The sequence below is a fragment of the Chrysochloris asiatica genome, unplaced genomic scaffold, assembly GCF_000296735.1.
Source record: "Chrysochloris asiatica unplaced genomic scaffold, ChrAsi1.0 scaffold00267, whole genome shotgun sequence".
Lineage (NCBI taxonomy): Eukaryota > Metazoa > Chordata > Mammalia > Afrosoricida > Chrysochloridae > Chrysochloris > Chrysochloris asiatica.
In genome coordinates, this window is record NW_006408785.1 from 70,241 (window position 1) to 86,240 (window position 16,000).

General features: G+C 39.7%; 1 protein-coding gene across 1 annotated transcript in view; it reads right to left on the reverse strand.

The window, feature by feature from the left end:
- Positions 1-16,000, reverse strand: part of TBC1D5 (TBC1 domain family, member 5) — a 519,410-nt gene that overhangs the window by 56,397 nt on the left and 447,013 nt on the right. The window contains exon 18 of the mRNA XM_006874244.1: positions 12,318-12,417. Within this exon, the coding sequence (XP_006874306.1) occupies positions 12,318-12,417 (100 nt within the window). The remainder of the gene's footprint in view (positions 1-12,317; positions 12,418-16,000) is intronic.

The following is a 16,000-nucleotide window of genomic DNA, read 5'->3' on the forward strand; positions in this document are numbered from 1 at the left end:
CTGAGTACTTGAAAATGCCATGCCCCTTTCTAAAATGCCCTCCCATTCTCTGTTTAGGAAAGTCCACTGTGTCCAAACGTCAGCTTCCTATGAACAGCAGGTTGTTAATCAGTCTGCCTCCAATCCTGATGCTACATTCTTCTTTGCATAATTCAGCTTCTTGGATTATTTGTTCAGAATACAGATTGAATAAATAAATTGAAAGGATATCACAGTTTTCCTAATTTAAACCAGTTAGTATCACCTCGTTCTGTTCTTGGTCTATATAACAGGTTCCTCATGAGCACAATTAAGTGTTCTGGAATACTCATTCTCCACAACGTTGTCCATAGTTTATCATGATCCACACAATCAAAGAGCCTTGTGCAGTCAATAAAGTACGGGCAAACATCTTTCTCTGCTCTCAGCCAAGACCCATATACTGTCAGCAATGATAACCCTCATTTCATGTCCTCATCTGAATCTGGCCTGTACCTCTGGGCAGCTTCCAGTCAATGTACTGCTGCAGCCGTTTTTAATTATCTTTAGAAAATTTTTACTTTGATGCAATATTGATGATATTGTCCAATGATTTATGCATTCTGTTAGCTTACCACCTCTCTTTGTAATGTGCACAAATATGGATCTTTTCCAATCAGCTGGCCAAGTAGCTGTCTTCCAAATTTCTTGGCATAAATGAATGAGTGTCTCTAGTGCTACATCAGTCCATTGAAAGATTTCAATTCATAGGCCATCAATTCCCAGAGCCTTGTTTTTTGCCAATGCCTTCACTGCACCTTGGATTTTTTTCTTTCAGTGTCATTGATTCCTCTGAAATTGGTTAAACATTGCTACCTCTGAAAACGATTAAACATCAACCATTTCTTTTGGGGCAGTGAATCTGTGTATTCCTCCTATCTTCTTTTGATGCTTTCTGCATCATTCCATATTTTCCCATAGAGTCCTTAAATATTACAACTCGAGGCTTGAATTTTTCTTCAGTTCTCTCAGCTTGAGAAATGCTGAATGTATTCTTCCCTTTTGGTTTTCTAACTCCAGGTCTTTGTACATTTCATTATAATACTTGACTCTGCCTTCTCAAGCTGTCCTTTGTATTTTCTATTCAGGTCTTGTACCTTCTCATTTCTTCCATTTGCTTTAGCATTTCTACGCGGGGAGCAAGTTTCAGAGTCTCTTCTGACATGCATTTCTGTTTTTTTCTTTCTTGTCTTCTTAAGGACCTTTTGCTTTCTTCCTATATGATGTTCTTTGATGTCATCTTACAACTCTTCTGGTCTTCAGTTGTTAATTGTCTAATGCAGCAAATCTTTTCTTCAGATGGTCTCTAAATTCAGTTGGGATATGTTCAAAGTCCTATTTTGGTTCTTAAGGACTTGTTTTAATTTTCTTCAGCTTCAGACTGAACTTGCTTATGACCAACTGATGGTTTGTTCTACAGTCTGCCATGGTTGTGTTTTGGCTGATGATATGAGCTTTTCCACCGTCTCTTTCCACAGATGTAGTCAATTTGATTTCTGAGTATTCTACTGGTAAGGTCCATGTGTATAGTCATCTTTTGTTTAAAAAAGGTATTTGCAATGAGGGAGTCATTCGTTTTGCCAAATTCTATCACGCAATCTCCAGCATCATTTCGATCACCAAGGTCGTATTTTCCAACTACTGATCCTTCCTCTTGTTTCCAACCTTTGCATTCCAATCATTAATAATTATCAATAAATCTTGATTGTACATTTGATCAATTTCAGACTTAAGTTGGCAGGATTCTTCGCTTTATCATCACTCACTTTAGTGACTGGCACGTTAATTTGTAGGTGTATGGACACCTACACAGACAGAAAAGTACTTTATGATGATGAATGCGACTACATTCCTCTTCAATTTGTCATTTCTGGTATGTTAAATCATATGTGATTATCAGATTCAAAATGGCCAATACCAGTTCATATCATCTCATTAATGCCTAAAATGTTACGTTTATGCGTCCCATCTCAGTTTTAACAACTTCCAATTTTCCTAGATTCATGCTTCATACATTCTATGTTCTGATTATTAATGGATGTTTGGTTTACAGCTGTTTCTCCTCACTTTTGAGTTGTGCCCCGTTAGCAAATGAAGGTCCCCAAAGCTTTACTCCATTGGCTTCATCACGATTAACTCTATTTTGATGAGGCAACTCTTCCCTAGTTGTATTTTGAGTGATTTTCAATCTGAGGGGCTCATCTTCTGGCACTAGACCTGAAATGTTCTAGTGCTTTTCATCATGTTTCAGTATTCAATATTCTGGAGCTGATTGTGTTCCACTGCTATTCATAAAGACTTTCAGTGACTAAATATTCAGAAGTAGTCGGTCTCGCTTTCTTCCTAGTCTGTCTTAGTCTGGGAGCACATCAACCATGACCCTGATGTATTGAAAATACTGGTGACATAGTTTGTCGTAGAATCACAGCAACATGTGAGCCATCACAGTACAACAAACTGACAGACAAGTGGAGGCCAGAAAGATTTATAGTCTCAAAAATCCTAAGGGGCAGTTCTACTGTATCCTATAGGGTTCCTGTGAGTCAGAACCGACTTGATGGGAGTGGAATTTGGAATATAATTATCCAGATCCTGGATGCAGATGTGGAAGGAGCAGGTGAAGGGAAGTCACACACACTGATGGCTTACTACATGCCAAACACTGAGGCAGGCACTGCATGCTCAGTTTCTTCTTAAAAGGCCAAAACAGACCACACAGAGTAAATACCCAAGAGGCCTATTTTGCACTCAACAGACAAAAATGGCTTAATATTCTAAATTTAGCACTAGGAGAAGGAAGGTTATTTAGGCAATTTCAAGGGTAGACTAGGCAAGTGAAGTCAATGTGCTTGAAACACAGCTCCAGATTTTCACTGGTATCTATAATTTGGCATAGTATTCCTTGTGTTTTGTTGCTACTCTGGTGGCACAGTGATTAAGCACTCCTCTGCAAACTCAGAGGTCAGCCATTTAAACCCACAACCACTCTGAGGGAGAAAGAAAGTGAGCCTGCTTCTGTAAAAATTACAGCCTTGAAAACCATATGGGACACTTCTACCCTGTCTTATAGTATTGCTATGAGTTGGCACAATTAGCTGACAATAGATTTTTGGTTGTTTGTTTTTACTTTTTACAGTAACATCTATCATGCCATTCATGGCTGCCACCTTAGAGTCAACTAGAGAAAGAGACTTTATGTATATTCTTGACACTGCAATTAAAAGGATGGTGAGATAGATACCTTTACAATAATATGTTGTCAAAAAATAAAGCCAGAAACATACCAAGAGCCTTATTAATAACACATCCTGTAGTTATTTCATCATTTTTCCTTTGGGAGCAATGAGGTAGGAGAAGAGTTTGACTAAAGCTGTCCTAAAACTACACCATTTACTCAATTAAGAGCCTTTGAACTGGGTTTCAGATGCATATTCATTTTGTGACTTTGAGCTCATAAAGGTATAGCTCACATGAGGATCACATGAAAGTCAGGCGTCACTCTGCAGCTGGGGTCCAAAGAGGCTGAGGCATTCAACAGTAGCCTTCTTATCTTCAGCTTCACTTGCCTCTACTCACTTGTGCTTGGATGGCCACAAAGTCCTTGAGCCATCAAACAATTGGCAGTAAGACAGTTTCCACAGACTTGGAGTGGACAGGTCTTCTGCCTTTTTAAATCATCATCTGGAGAAAGGCAGCTTGGTCTGAAGGAGTGAGAATAGGCTGTGGGGTCAGACAGAATCGGGTCTGAATTCTGTCTGATTTTACTATTGCCTAAGTCTGCAACCTCAAGCCAGGCACACAGATTCTTTCGAGTCTTAGTTTCCTCTATTATATACTACGGACAACCCTTTTCAATTGTGGCACTAGTAGGGAGATTAAGAGGTATTGTTTGTTAAGAGTCTGGCACCGAGTCTGTCACAGATGTCCTGAAATAATGGTAGTTACTATAATATGTGACGAGGATCTGGGTGGAGTTAATGCTTAATGTGCTTGGCTACTAGCTGAAAGGTTGGAGGTTTAATTCAACCCAGAGGTACCTCAGAAGAAAGGCCTGGTGATTACTTTGGAAAAATCAGCCACTGAAGACCTCTCAGAGCACAGTTCTATTCTGGCACACTTGAGGTCATTAGGAGTTGGAATCTACTCCAGGGAAATTGGTTTTATCATATGTGACAAAAATAATGGCTTTATCCTGCTGATTTGTTAAATGCTCTACCATGAACAGCAGGCGCACTGAGAAGGAAATCTGCCCCTTTCAATTTGAGAAGGCTAGTAAATTGTATTTTGGCCCTCTATAGGGGGTACTTGGAGTACTGGTGTAGCGCTGTGGGTTAATATGCCAGACTGCAAAGTCGTTTGAACTGTAAGGTCGGCGGTTCAAGCTCACCAGCTGCTCCTTGGAAACCCTATACAGGGTCGCAATAGACTCGATGACATTTAACAACAACTAGGGAGTACTTAAGGAGCTCTGGTAGTGCAGTGGTTATGAATCGGGCTGCAAAACTCAAGGTCAGCAGTTCGAAACTACCATCTGTTCTGCAAGAGAAAGATGAGGTTTTCTGCTCCCATAAAGATTTACAGGCTCAGAAACCCTGTGCAGGGTCACTATGAGTCAGAACTGATGCCACAGTACTTAACAACAACAACAACAACAACATAGGGGATACTTGGCAGCAACAGGTCCATAGTAAAGCTCCCAAATTTGACTACAGGAGTTAAAATGGATCAAACTGTTATTTAAAATTTAAATTCAACAAGATTACCATTTACCAGGGTAGTCTCTCCCTTACTGAATTGGAAGGATAAAGATACTATTGAAAAAGTTGGACCCTATTTGTCACTGAACCTATTAAGAGGGAGGTAATAATGTCTATCTATCTCAGAGGGTTGCTGGGGAGATTTATCCCCAGTAATAAAATCAGTTCTAGTGGCAGTCTTACACAAGGTTGGGACTCTAAAATGCCATAGTGGGGTCGTTCTTCAAAACAGTTTCCAATACTCAACCATAAACATTACCAAAAAAAAAAAAAAAAAAAAAGACTCTAGTGTTGAAATACTATGAACTCAGAGAACATTTAACAATGATGGCCATTGGTATTCAAAAGATAAAAGCATATGAGAGAATGAGAGCTCCAGAAAGGATGGACCGCCTGGGCAGTGTGTACTGAGGCCATGTGACCCGAGTTGTGGAAGCCTAGGCTGGGAGGGGTAAGCTCGAGTATAGCTGCTAAGTGTTTCTCAATAGGTATAGCGTTGGTACAAGGAACATGCTGACCAAGTCTTCTAATATTAAAACCAGGAGCACAGACTTCACTAAAATAGAGCAAGTTTAGACAGTCTAAAGGAAGAACTTCAGATTTTGAAAGGACTGCAGGCTAGATCAGGGTGCCAAGGGAGGCTGACAGCTCTCTCCCCACAGAGCTTCGATGTACACGTGTCTGAAGTGTGCGGTTCTGGCTACTTTCCACCTCTACAACTAATTCAAGGCACAACTCTTCATCTGGAACAACAGAGGAAGAATGAGAGTTGGGAACAGGAGGAGGAAATGGAATCTGTGGTTAATTGACTCCAACCGCGTACTCTGCCACGAGACCAGAAGGACTGGATGGAGACTGGTTACCACTAACCACACTCTAATCACAGACTCTATAAAAGACTCCTAGTCAAAAGGAATTTCAAATTCTAGGGAATCCAGACTTCCTGGAGTCATAGACACTGGGTGAACTTCCCAAACTATTGCCTTGAGGTAATCTTTAACCCTTAAACCAAAAATATCCCCTCAAGTTTTCGCAAAAATTAGATAATAGCATAGTTTAACTAGTAAAAAAAATATATATATCTGCCTAGAGCATTGTGTTCTCTTAAGATCTAGCTATATGGGATTGAATTGATATGACAGCCGCACCTTGAAAGATTAAATAAGAACCTTAGGGACAGTGAGTTTATGTCAAAGAGGGAGGAACAAGTCAAAAAAGGAGGTTTAGAATGACTGCACAACATCAATGGCACTGAATTGTACACGTAGAAATTGCTGAATTGGTGTGGCTTTGCTTTGTATTTTCTCAACAAAAACACCAAAATAAAATATACTGTAAAAACAAATAAAATGAAGGTTATGAGTATGTAAACTGGATCATAAATAATGTTAGGTCCTCCCCCTCCTGGATGGCAGCAGTCTGCCAGGAACCATAGCATCAGCTTGTATGTCTGGTGGAAATACCTCATCGTTTCAGATCCCATGTGCCACGTACTGAAACAGTATCTGAAGTTTTAACAGACTCCCTGGTAAAGTCTTTCTTTTCTTTCTATAGAAGACTATGCTGCTTCTGTTGTTAGGTGCCATCAAGTCACTTCCAACTCATAGTGACCCTATGATAGTATGACAAAATGAAACACTTCCCAGCCCTTTGCCACCAACACAACTGTAGCTATGTTTGAGCCATTGTGTCGATCCACTTTGTTGGGAATCATCTTTTTCACTGACCCTCTTCTTTACCAGGGGCTGGTCCCTCTTGAAAACAAGTCCAATGTATGTGGACTCTGCTATCCACAGTTAAACACAGTATTTAAAAGTTTAAAAAACAATAACTAGAAGCTTCTATAATAATAGAGTTGACAAAGAGAAAGCTGTCTGGTGATCAGATTTTCTTTCCCTCCTTTTCAAATATCAGTAGTCAATTACCTTATTGAACATTCCTAAGGACATCTCTTGAAAGCTGTTTTATCAGGAAATCAGATTTATAAAGTTCTTGCAGAGGCCGATAAATCTATTTTCAAAACTGGTCTCCTCTTTTAAAAGCTTATTTTTGCATAAACATCATGACATGTATTAAATCAGTAATGATGTGTACAGCAAAATAGCAGTAGCCCTGAAATCCAACTCCTGATTTAAGTGTGGCCTCAGGAGAAGTGTGAGAGACAAGCCAAGGGCTGTATTTAGGTCTGGACTCTAGGTCTGGAGCAAGCTGTTTGCCATTCAACCTCTCTGCACTTTGCATCATCTGTGACCAAGGCAACAGGTTGGGCTGGTTTTTAGGGCCTTTACATATTTAACATTATAAGATCCTGTGAGCTACAATACTCTGAACAAGGGCATGGCAAACATGTTAATTTTAACTACTGTCCAGTTTATTCTGACTCATAGTGACCATATATAGGGTTTCCCAGGATCAACTGGTGGATTTGAACTGCTGACCCTGTGATTAGCAGTCCAGTACGTAACATACAGTGCCACACCAGGACTGCATTTGTTGCTGTTGTTAAGTGTCATCAAGTTGCTTCCAACCCATAGCGACCCTGTGTTGAATTTCAACTTGAGGAAATAGTAGTTAGTGACCCTGTGTAGGGTTTCTATGGGAGCCGTTGGTGAATTTGAACCACTGACCTTGCAGTTCAAATGGCTTTGCAGTCTGGTGCATTAACCCACAGCGCCATACCAGGACTCCATAATTTCCCTTAATTCATTGCACTTAACCTTCCCATTGTTTGTATGAACCACAAATTTGAGAGCAAGCTGCTAGAAGTCAAAGTGTTTGAATACCAACCAGATCAGTGGCATTTCCTCCATTCGGAGCAGGTGGGTGTGGGCATCATAGCCCAGCAGGGTTAGCTGCTCATACTCTCTATAAACAGCTGGCAGCTCAGCCCAGCTGCTCATGGAAAAGGCAAGTGCAGGCTGCTTACCCACTGGTAATTATGTGTCAAGTGCGGTGAATCTAAAAATAACCTGAACTCAGCCAGGGTGGTTTACACTGTCAATGGCTTTCACCTCAACTGTTAGCATGACAAGCGAGCGAGTAACTATAGCAACAGAAAAATGAACCTGTAAAAAAGTCAGGAAAAGTTTCGATTTTATAAAACATGTATTCCGGTCTCTGCCTCCAAATCTCTGAATCCAAACGCTTCAATTATGTGGCAGTAATAAAAACAGAAGTTGGGCAGAGTTGTGACAAAACTCATATCCTTTCCAGTTTTAGGTTCCACAGCCAAGAGGAAAGTTTATTTGATCACCTTTATGATTAAAGGGTCATTTGAACAAACTACTTTATATTGACAGGTTGTCTCCATATTGGTTCTGCTGTCACTTATAAAAACAGCTTTGACACTTAGTTGATGTTTTAAGGAACAATTATATGTATGAAGTACATGTATAGTGATTTGGCATTCTCTTGAGAGGAATGCAACTCAGAAAAATTAACATTAGTAATAGAAAGAACTCCTAGAACAGGTGGTCTCTAGATAGTTTTCATAGCTGCCTCAGTAGCGTATGGTCCAGTGCATTCTGGGGGCTCAGCAGACACATCATCCACTTCTGATAAAGCCACTCTCCCTCACCCGGCTCACACATAGTCTCGTTTTAGGATTAGATAAAAAAAATTCCAGCATCTTTTTGCATAATTTGATACAAGTTAATGCTCTTGGGTGCTGGGTAATGTGGTATGGACCCAACTCTTCAACTAATAACTCACACTACTCAGCTAAATGGCCAAGAACTGCACGAGTCTCTCATGCTTTTTCCAACACTGGGGTGACTGGGGGAGAAAGGGAGGCTGGGGTGTTTCAAGGGGAAAGGACGGTTGGGGAGAGTGTTAAGAGGGATGAGGACGTGAGATCTATTGAATACCCACTTTGAACTAGGGCCTGTGCTAAACTTTAAAAAACATAGTATCTTGGCAAGAAACTGGCAAGGTTGTAGTTGTTGGTTAAAGTGTTTACTGAATCCTTTTTGACTTGTGTGCTGTGGAGTTGGTTCCAACTTACAGCAACCCTGTATAGGGTTTCCAAGGAACAACTGGTGAGCTTGAACCACAAGCCCCATGGTTCAAACTGACTTTGTAGTCCAGTACATTAACCCACAGCACCACACTAGGACTCCTGACTCATGGTGACCCTGTATAGGGTTTCTGAGACTATAAATCGTTGCTAGAGCAAAAAGTCTCATCTTTCTCCCAACGAGCAGCCAGTGGACTTGAACTACCAACTTTAATATCTCTTAATACCCTTATTACCACTTAATATTCTTCTTCAACTTTATCCTCCTCCAGATTATCCCCTTAATATAAGCAAATACATATTTTTTCCCTTCATTTTACACATGAGAACACATTCATAATAAGCAAACAAAGCTATGATGTGACAGATGCTGGGCTCAGCCCCAGGTCCACTTGGTCCTCATAAGGCTGTTTCTCTTTCTCAGGTACCACTCCAAGTCACCCTTTGGCTGACTGGTACCTTAAGTCTACATATGGACTTTATGGTGCTAACTATATGCACATAAAGCAGTCACAGGTTTTTAGTGAGGGTCTTAGAGTTTCCAAGCACAGAATCTTAGGTCGCTTTGATAGCTGCTCTGTTATCTCCCCTTTATCCAGGCAACCTCTGTGAATGTTTATTTACATATTAAATATATATTGTTCTGCCATCTGCTTTTTCCAGTTAACAATATGTATCATGGGTCTCTCCCTATGTTAATACATATCAAGAGTATTTTAATGTTTATAAAGACTGCACTACTATGTTGTGGACTGCTGATACAGCTCTGTAGGATCAGCACTGGACTGCGAACCACAAGGTCAGCAGTTCAAGCCCACCAGCTGCTCCTCAGAAACCCTATACAGGGTCGCTATGACTCAGAACCGACTCCATGGCACTTAATAATAACAACAACAACTATGCTGTATTCAACCCCTTATGGATGGATATTTTACCCATTCCAACTTTGTACCAAGCTAACAATCAGAAAAAATAGAAAACATTCGGAAAATGTTACTAGGACACTAAAATAATTTCTTAAGGAAGCATAAATCAAAAGGAAAATTGAGAGCTTTATCTTAATTCATCTTTCTTTGTGCTTACTTGAAATCTTTGCTCAGAGTCAAAACTGGCTAGAACACAGGGGGATCATTTCCTAATACACTATGAGAATCTGCAGATGATCTGAAATGCACATGTGGCCCTGGGACCAGGAGTTCTGTGTGGCATTCCCCCACCTCACTCAAAAAAAACTGCTGTCCTGCTGCCTCTATGAAGAAACAGAGTCGACGGCTTTGGGAAGGGATTCTCACAGAAAGTGAAACGTATGCACAAAAACACATCTACTTTTGTGGTTAGTTGCAAACTCACAGCTGGTATGGGCTTTTCTTTCCATTGTAATTAGAAGTGTTTCCCCTTCACATGCAATGAAGAAATTTTCTCTTAGTGCTGAGCAATTAAAAGACCCAAATCAGAGCAAAAGCTGTTTGAACACCCAGAAGTGTAAGTAAAGTTGCTTTAAAAGTTGCTATAAGTATTGAACAACTTGGAAATTTCCTAACAAGATTTAGTTCCAGTTAATCTTTACCCACTTCTTTGTTTTTCACTTTGGTCAAAGTCAAAATCAAGTAAAGCAAAGGTCATCCAAGTAGTCAGAAAAGCAAAAAGAAAAATATAATTAAAAAAATAATTTACTAAATTTATTTTTTAGTAAATACTAATTATCTATCTATTTAGTGTAGTGCTGTAGGATCAGCATTGGACCACAAGGTCAGATTGAACCACAAAAGGCCAGCAGTTCCAACTCAACCAGGTGCTCCTCTTAAACCTTATAAAGGGTCACCATGAGTTGGAACCAACTCCTCGATGGTATATATATAGATACACATATATATTTATATAAATTATATATATTTATAAATATATACAGATATAGATACAGATGTTGATTGGTTCCAACTCTTAGCTACTTTGAATAGGGTTTCTGAGGCACAGCTGGTGGGGTCTGAACTGGCAACCTGAATTTTTAAGTATGATGATGATATTTGATAATGTGTTATTCATTTAACTTCATCCTATATGAGGTTTTTTTTTTTTTTTTTAAATATTATAAAGCAGCATATAAACAGAGTTTAAAAACTGGTGGACCTAAATGTGACAGAGTAACATTTCTTGCTGCGTGAAGAGAAACTACCTGTTGATTATCTCTCAGGGTTTCTCTCTTGCTATGTTCCTCATGAGCCCTTTTCCTGAAGGAATGGTGGGCAAGTGGAAATAAGGCTGAGGGGAGAATTAGGCCAACTGCCTGACAAGACACTGAATACAGGCAGGCAGTCATCCACTTATTTCAGTAACCCTAGAGATGCTAAGAGAATATTTAATACTTGCTACTGATGGTCGTGAAGTCCTGGTGTGGTGCTGTGGGTTAATGCACCAAATTGCAAAGCCGTTTGAACTGCGAGGTTGGCAGTTCAAGCTTACCAGCTGCTCCTTGGAAACCCTATACAGGGTTGCTATGGGTCGGAACTGATTCAATGGCACTTCACAACAACAACTGATGGTCTTGTTTAAGTTACAACCAAATGACAGTCATCTGATCACATGTAATGGAGCCATGACCTAATAGGCTAAGAGCTAAATAGTGTCTGATGGTAGAGTCCACCTCCAGTGACAGTCCCAGAGGTGGGCTGCTTTCTGGAGACCTAGAGGGGAAAGGGTCTTGGGGTGAGTTTTCTTTGGCTTCTCCTCATAGGTGGGATAAATCCTGATTTCTTATAGTAATAGGTACTGCCATTTTCCACATACCACCGCCCCCATTAGCTACTTCCTTTAGCATTCTTGTATTTTCCTAGTTTATTCTCAAACTATGATGTTGGACATTAGAGAATAGGGAACGAAAAGCTGTTTATAAATAGCTGAAAAATAATACAGTGTCACAAAAGCTTTTGTAGGTAGCATGGTGTTACTGAAGCAATACATATATGGTAGGGCAGAGACCATTTCTAATATAAAAGACTCATCTCTCACAAATGTAGACTACTATATGAGGGCTTTCTCATGTGACCAATGTATAACTCATATCTGATCTGAACATCAGAGGAAGACGTTTCTGAGAACAGAAACACATTTGGTCTTGATCTGCATTTTGAAAAAGTGGTTAAAAAATACATCTATGTAAAAATAATATACATTATGATTGTAGACAGGCTGGAACATCAGAAGAGTTAATCATTTGATCTTGACAGTTCAACATTTCATTTCAGCCTGAGGTAGATACTCATTTACAAAGGGCTGTGCAACAGTTAAGAGTTGAGATCTACAGTCAGATGGCTTGGGTCTGAATTTCTATTCCATGCTTATACAGTAACATAGTCTTGGAGAATTTTCTTAACCTCTTTGGGCTTCAGTAATAGAACTTCTGCCATGAACTATGATGAGGATTAAACAAGAGAAGTCATATACCACAGTCTGATGCAGCAAAGCTGTTACAACTATGATTATTCTCATGACAATTATCATTACTCCTAGGGTCAAAGCAGTTCACTCACCAAGATGAGTGTGCATCACCTTTGCACAGTATTTGCACATGGCATCCAGGTCATTCAATTGTCCTTGAAGAAAGGAAATTTGGGCTTCTAATTCTTCTTCCTACAATGAAGAGGTAAAGATATAAAACATTTACAAATATATATTAAAAGAAAACTCCCAAAGTTCCTCAATGCTCTGATATATTTTAGAGATATCTCTCTTTTCAGTCTTAGACAAGATAAAACAGCAGATAAAAAATAAACTCATTGTCACCTCCAACAAAATAGAGAAAGGGTCAAACAGAGACTTAAAATCTGGATTTCTTTTAATTGAATGATAATATTGTATGGTGTTCAAGTGTTTACACATATGTTGTTAAGTGCCATGGAGTTGGCTCTGACTCATAATGATCCTGTATAGAGTTTTCAAGGAGCTGTTGGTGAACTTGAACTGCCGACCTTGAGGTTCAAACCGACCTTGCAGTCCAGGGTATTACCCCACAGCACCACACCAGGGTTCCATTTACACATATTTGTTGTTGTTGTTAAGTTATGTCGAGTCGCTTCCGACCCATAGTGACTCTGTATAGTGTTTGAACTTGAACCACCGGCCTTGAGGATCAAACTGCCTTTGCAGTCCAGCACATTAACCCACATAACCTTGCATTAAAAGTAAATAAATATTGAACAACATGAACTGAAGGGAAAAATGGAAATTCAGTGGACTGTGTAGTTCCTAGGCAGCTGGTACAAAACCACTGCATTTTCTCTGACACATTTGAGAAGGCAAAGATTTCCATTTGTACAAGATAAATCTCAACAGTTTCGAACAATCTCTTTAACTGTGAGATTTTCCAAAGTACTTGGAAAAGTTTTGTACCAACAGCCCATAAATAGCGGTTCTTAACATTTTCTCTACTGATATTAGACTAGTGTATTTATTTATTTGTTTGTTTCTAAGAAAAAGTAGTCTGAGTTGAGTAATTACCTAAATGGCAAAAACAAAACAAAACAAAAAAAACCCAACTGTAACAAAAGGATAAAGTCTCTTTTTTAAGGAAAATACTACACACACACACACGCACACGCACACGCACAAAAAAAAATTGCCAAGGAAATTTAGACAATTATGGGAGTATTTCTCAGAGGAAAGAGAATAATTCCTATATTATTTTAAATCAAATTAGCTGGAATGCAAAGAAAGGATATTGTCTGGACTGGCATAAGCTCTAAAATAGAGTTTTCAGTCTCACATGCTGATTCTTTCACAATCAGAACCCCTGGTGAAAAGAACAGAAGAAAAATCTACCAAAGTATTTTTTTTTTGCTTAGAGATTGAGTATACTTTGGCTTACGACTGGAAATGTAATAGGTGAAAAAGTTACTGGTAGGTGTAACCCATTTTAAAAACACACATATGGAACACTGAAAAGTACTGTTTTTAAAGTGCTGCCTGGCAAACCAGTCTTAACTTCCGAGTACGCATTTAAGTGGAAGAGGTTGCAATTACCGAGATTAAACAAACATAGTTTGCTGAATGTACAACTGATGATCTTGTTTGTAAACTTTCACTCAAGTCACAATAAAAAAAACAAAACAAAACAAAAATGAAAAAAAGACTATGCATTTAAGTACTTGACACAGAAAACACACAGCAGCAGCCCCCACTCCCCAGAAAATAACAAAAACCATTGTGAAAACCCCATTGTACGATCATGCAAATGCTAACCACATTCTTTTTACATGCTACAAAGCGCTGCAGCCTCTCCTCTGATACTCAAGGACAAGATGGCACTGGGAAAAGCCCAGGTGAAGGATACTTAAGGGGACTTTGGGTATAGGTTGAGCCACTTTTCTCACCCTTCAGGTGGCAGCAAGGGAAAGGATGGGTGTTCAGGGCATTTTCCTTCTCCTTTTCCACCTTTGTTTCTGCATAGGCTTGAGTTTTCCTGTTCTATGAAGACACTGCAGGAATTACAGGAAGAAGGCTACGTGTGTTGGCTAACTAGGTTGTGGTTAGTCTCCAAAGATGGCCACCATCAATTTCTTTCCTCCCTGACTGTACACGTTGCTCCGCTTATCATGAGGTAGAATCTATTTCCCCTCTCTTTGAATATGGGCTTGCCTGGATCCACAGACTGTAGCAGAAGCGAAACCATTCCAGTTTGGGGCCAGTTTAAGAGGTAGGCCTACTTACGTGTTAATCGGGGAAGATGGTTGCTATCCTTTAAGGTTTTGGCTGGAATACTGAAAGGAGAGCCCATGTGTAGAGAAACAGGCCACAGGAGATGAGCCAGACATGTGAATAAAGTCTTCCTACACCTTCTAGCCCAATACACGTGACAGTAAGGTTACTAGGATTGGTGCCACCGTGTGGTAACTCACAGTGTCACCTCATACCTCCTGGACCTCCTCTTATACCAGACTATACAGAATCCTTAGTAATGTCTATTGTCAATTTTAATCATAGAGTGATATGTGATAAATATAGCTGTAAAATGATTAAATGTTAAATGATTATTAACAAAATTGTTTTGTAAAATCATTCTACATTGAATTACAAACTATTTATGACAACATTCTTAGTAACTTGAGTGGAAACCTTTTTTGATTATTCTCTTTTCCTTTCATTACTACTTAAAATTCTTTAAAAAGTTAATGATATAAGTTCACAAATATTAATCACCACAATATTATAGCTAAAATACCAGACAGAACACTGGACAAAACTGGTGACTATAAAAACACCAGCAGCAATGAAAGCCACAACACATGATCATAGCATGTACAAATGAAACCACATGATTCGAAGGGTCATTGTAACTGGATAATAATGACAAGTTTTGACTGGAGTACATGTGTTGTTGTTGTTGTTAAGTGCCGTCGAGTTGATTTCAACTCATAACGACTCTATATAGGGTTTCTGAGGAACAGATGTTCAGTGGAACCACAACCGCCAAACTTGTGGTTCACACCAACCTTGCAATCCAGTGCTTATGCTACAGCACCACACCAGGATTCCTGGAGTACATTGTTGTTACTGCTGTTGCTAAATGCTACCGAATCGGTTCCGACCCCCAGCGACCCTGTCTAGGGTTTCTGAGGAGCAGCTGGTGAGCCTGAACCACCAAACTTGCAGTTCAAACCAACCTTGCGGTCCAGCGCATTAAACCATAATGCCACACCAGGACTCCATTAGAAGGTTCAAAAAGTATATTAGTTTAGAGATTTAGCCTTGTAGATATACAGATAACATGTAAGCTGTGTTTAAGAAATATGTTTTTGCTTGCCCAGGAAACATCAAGGCAAGTGGTCGGGTCCCCTCAGTGCAAACTCCCTTCCAAGACTAAGACTCAATGGGAATACACACTGTGATTGGTAACCACGCTCGACACCTATAAGGGTAAGTAAGGGAAAAACAGCAATGAAGCGGTGAGCTAAGCCCTACAACGTTCAATAGACCTCTGCGCACCGGGATGAAGACCTGGTTGGCCAGCAGTGTTTCAAGACCTGGGGACTCTTGGGCCCAGGGTCAGTGACATACGCACAGAGGACTAGAGCAGAGTGAAGTGTCCAGCTGATAAGAAGAGAGGACATATGCATAAGAACACCCACACTTGCAGATAATACCCACTTATCCAGGCTTCAGTGAATGGATGATCAGAGCTCAACCAGAAGTAAAAAGAAGAGGAAAAAAAAAAAAA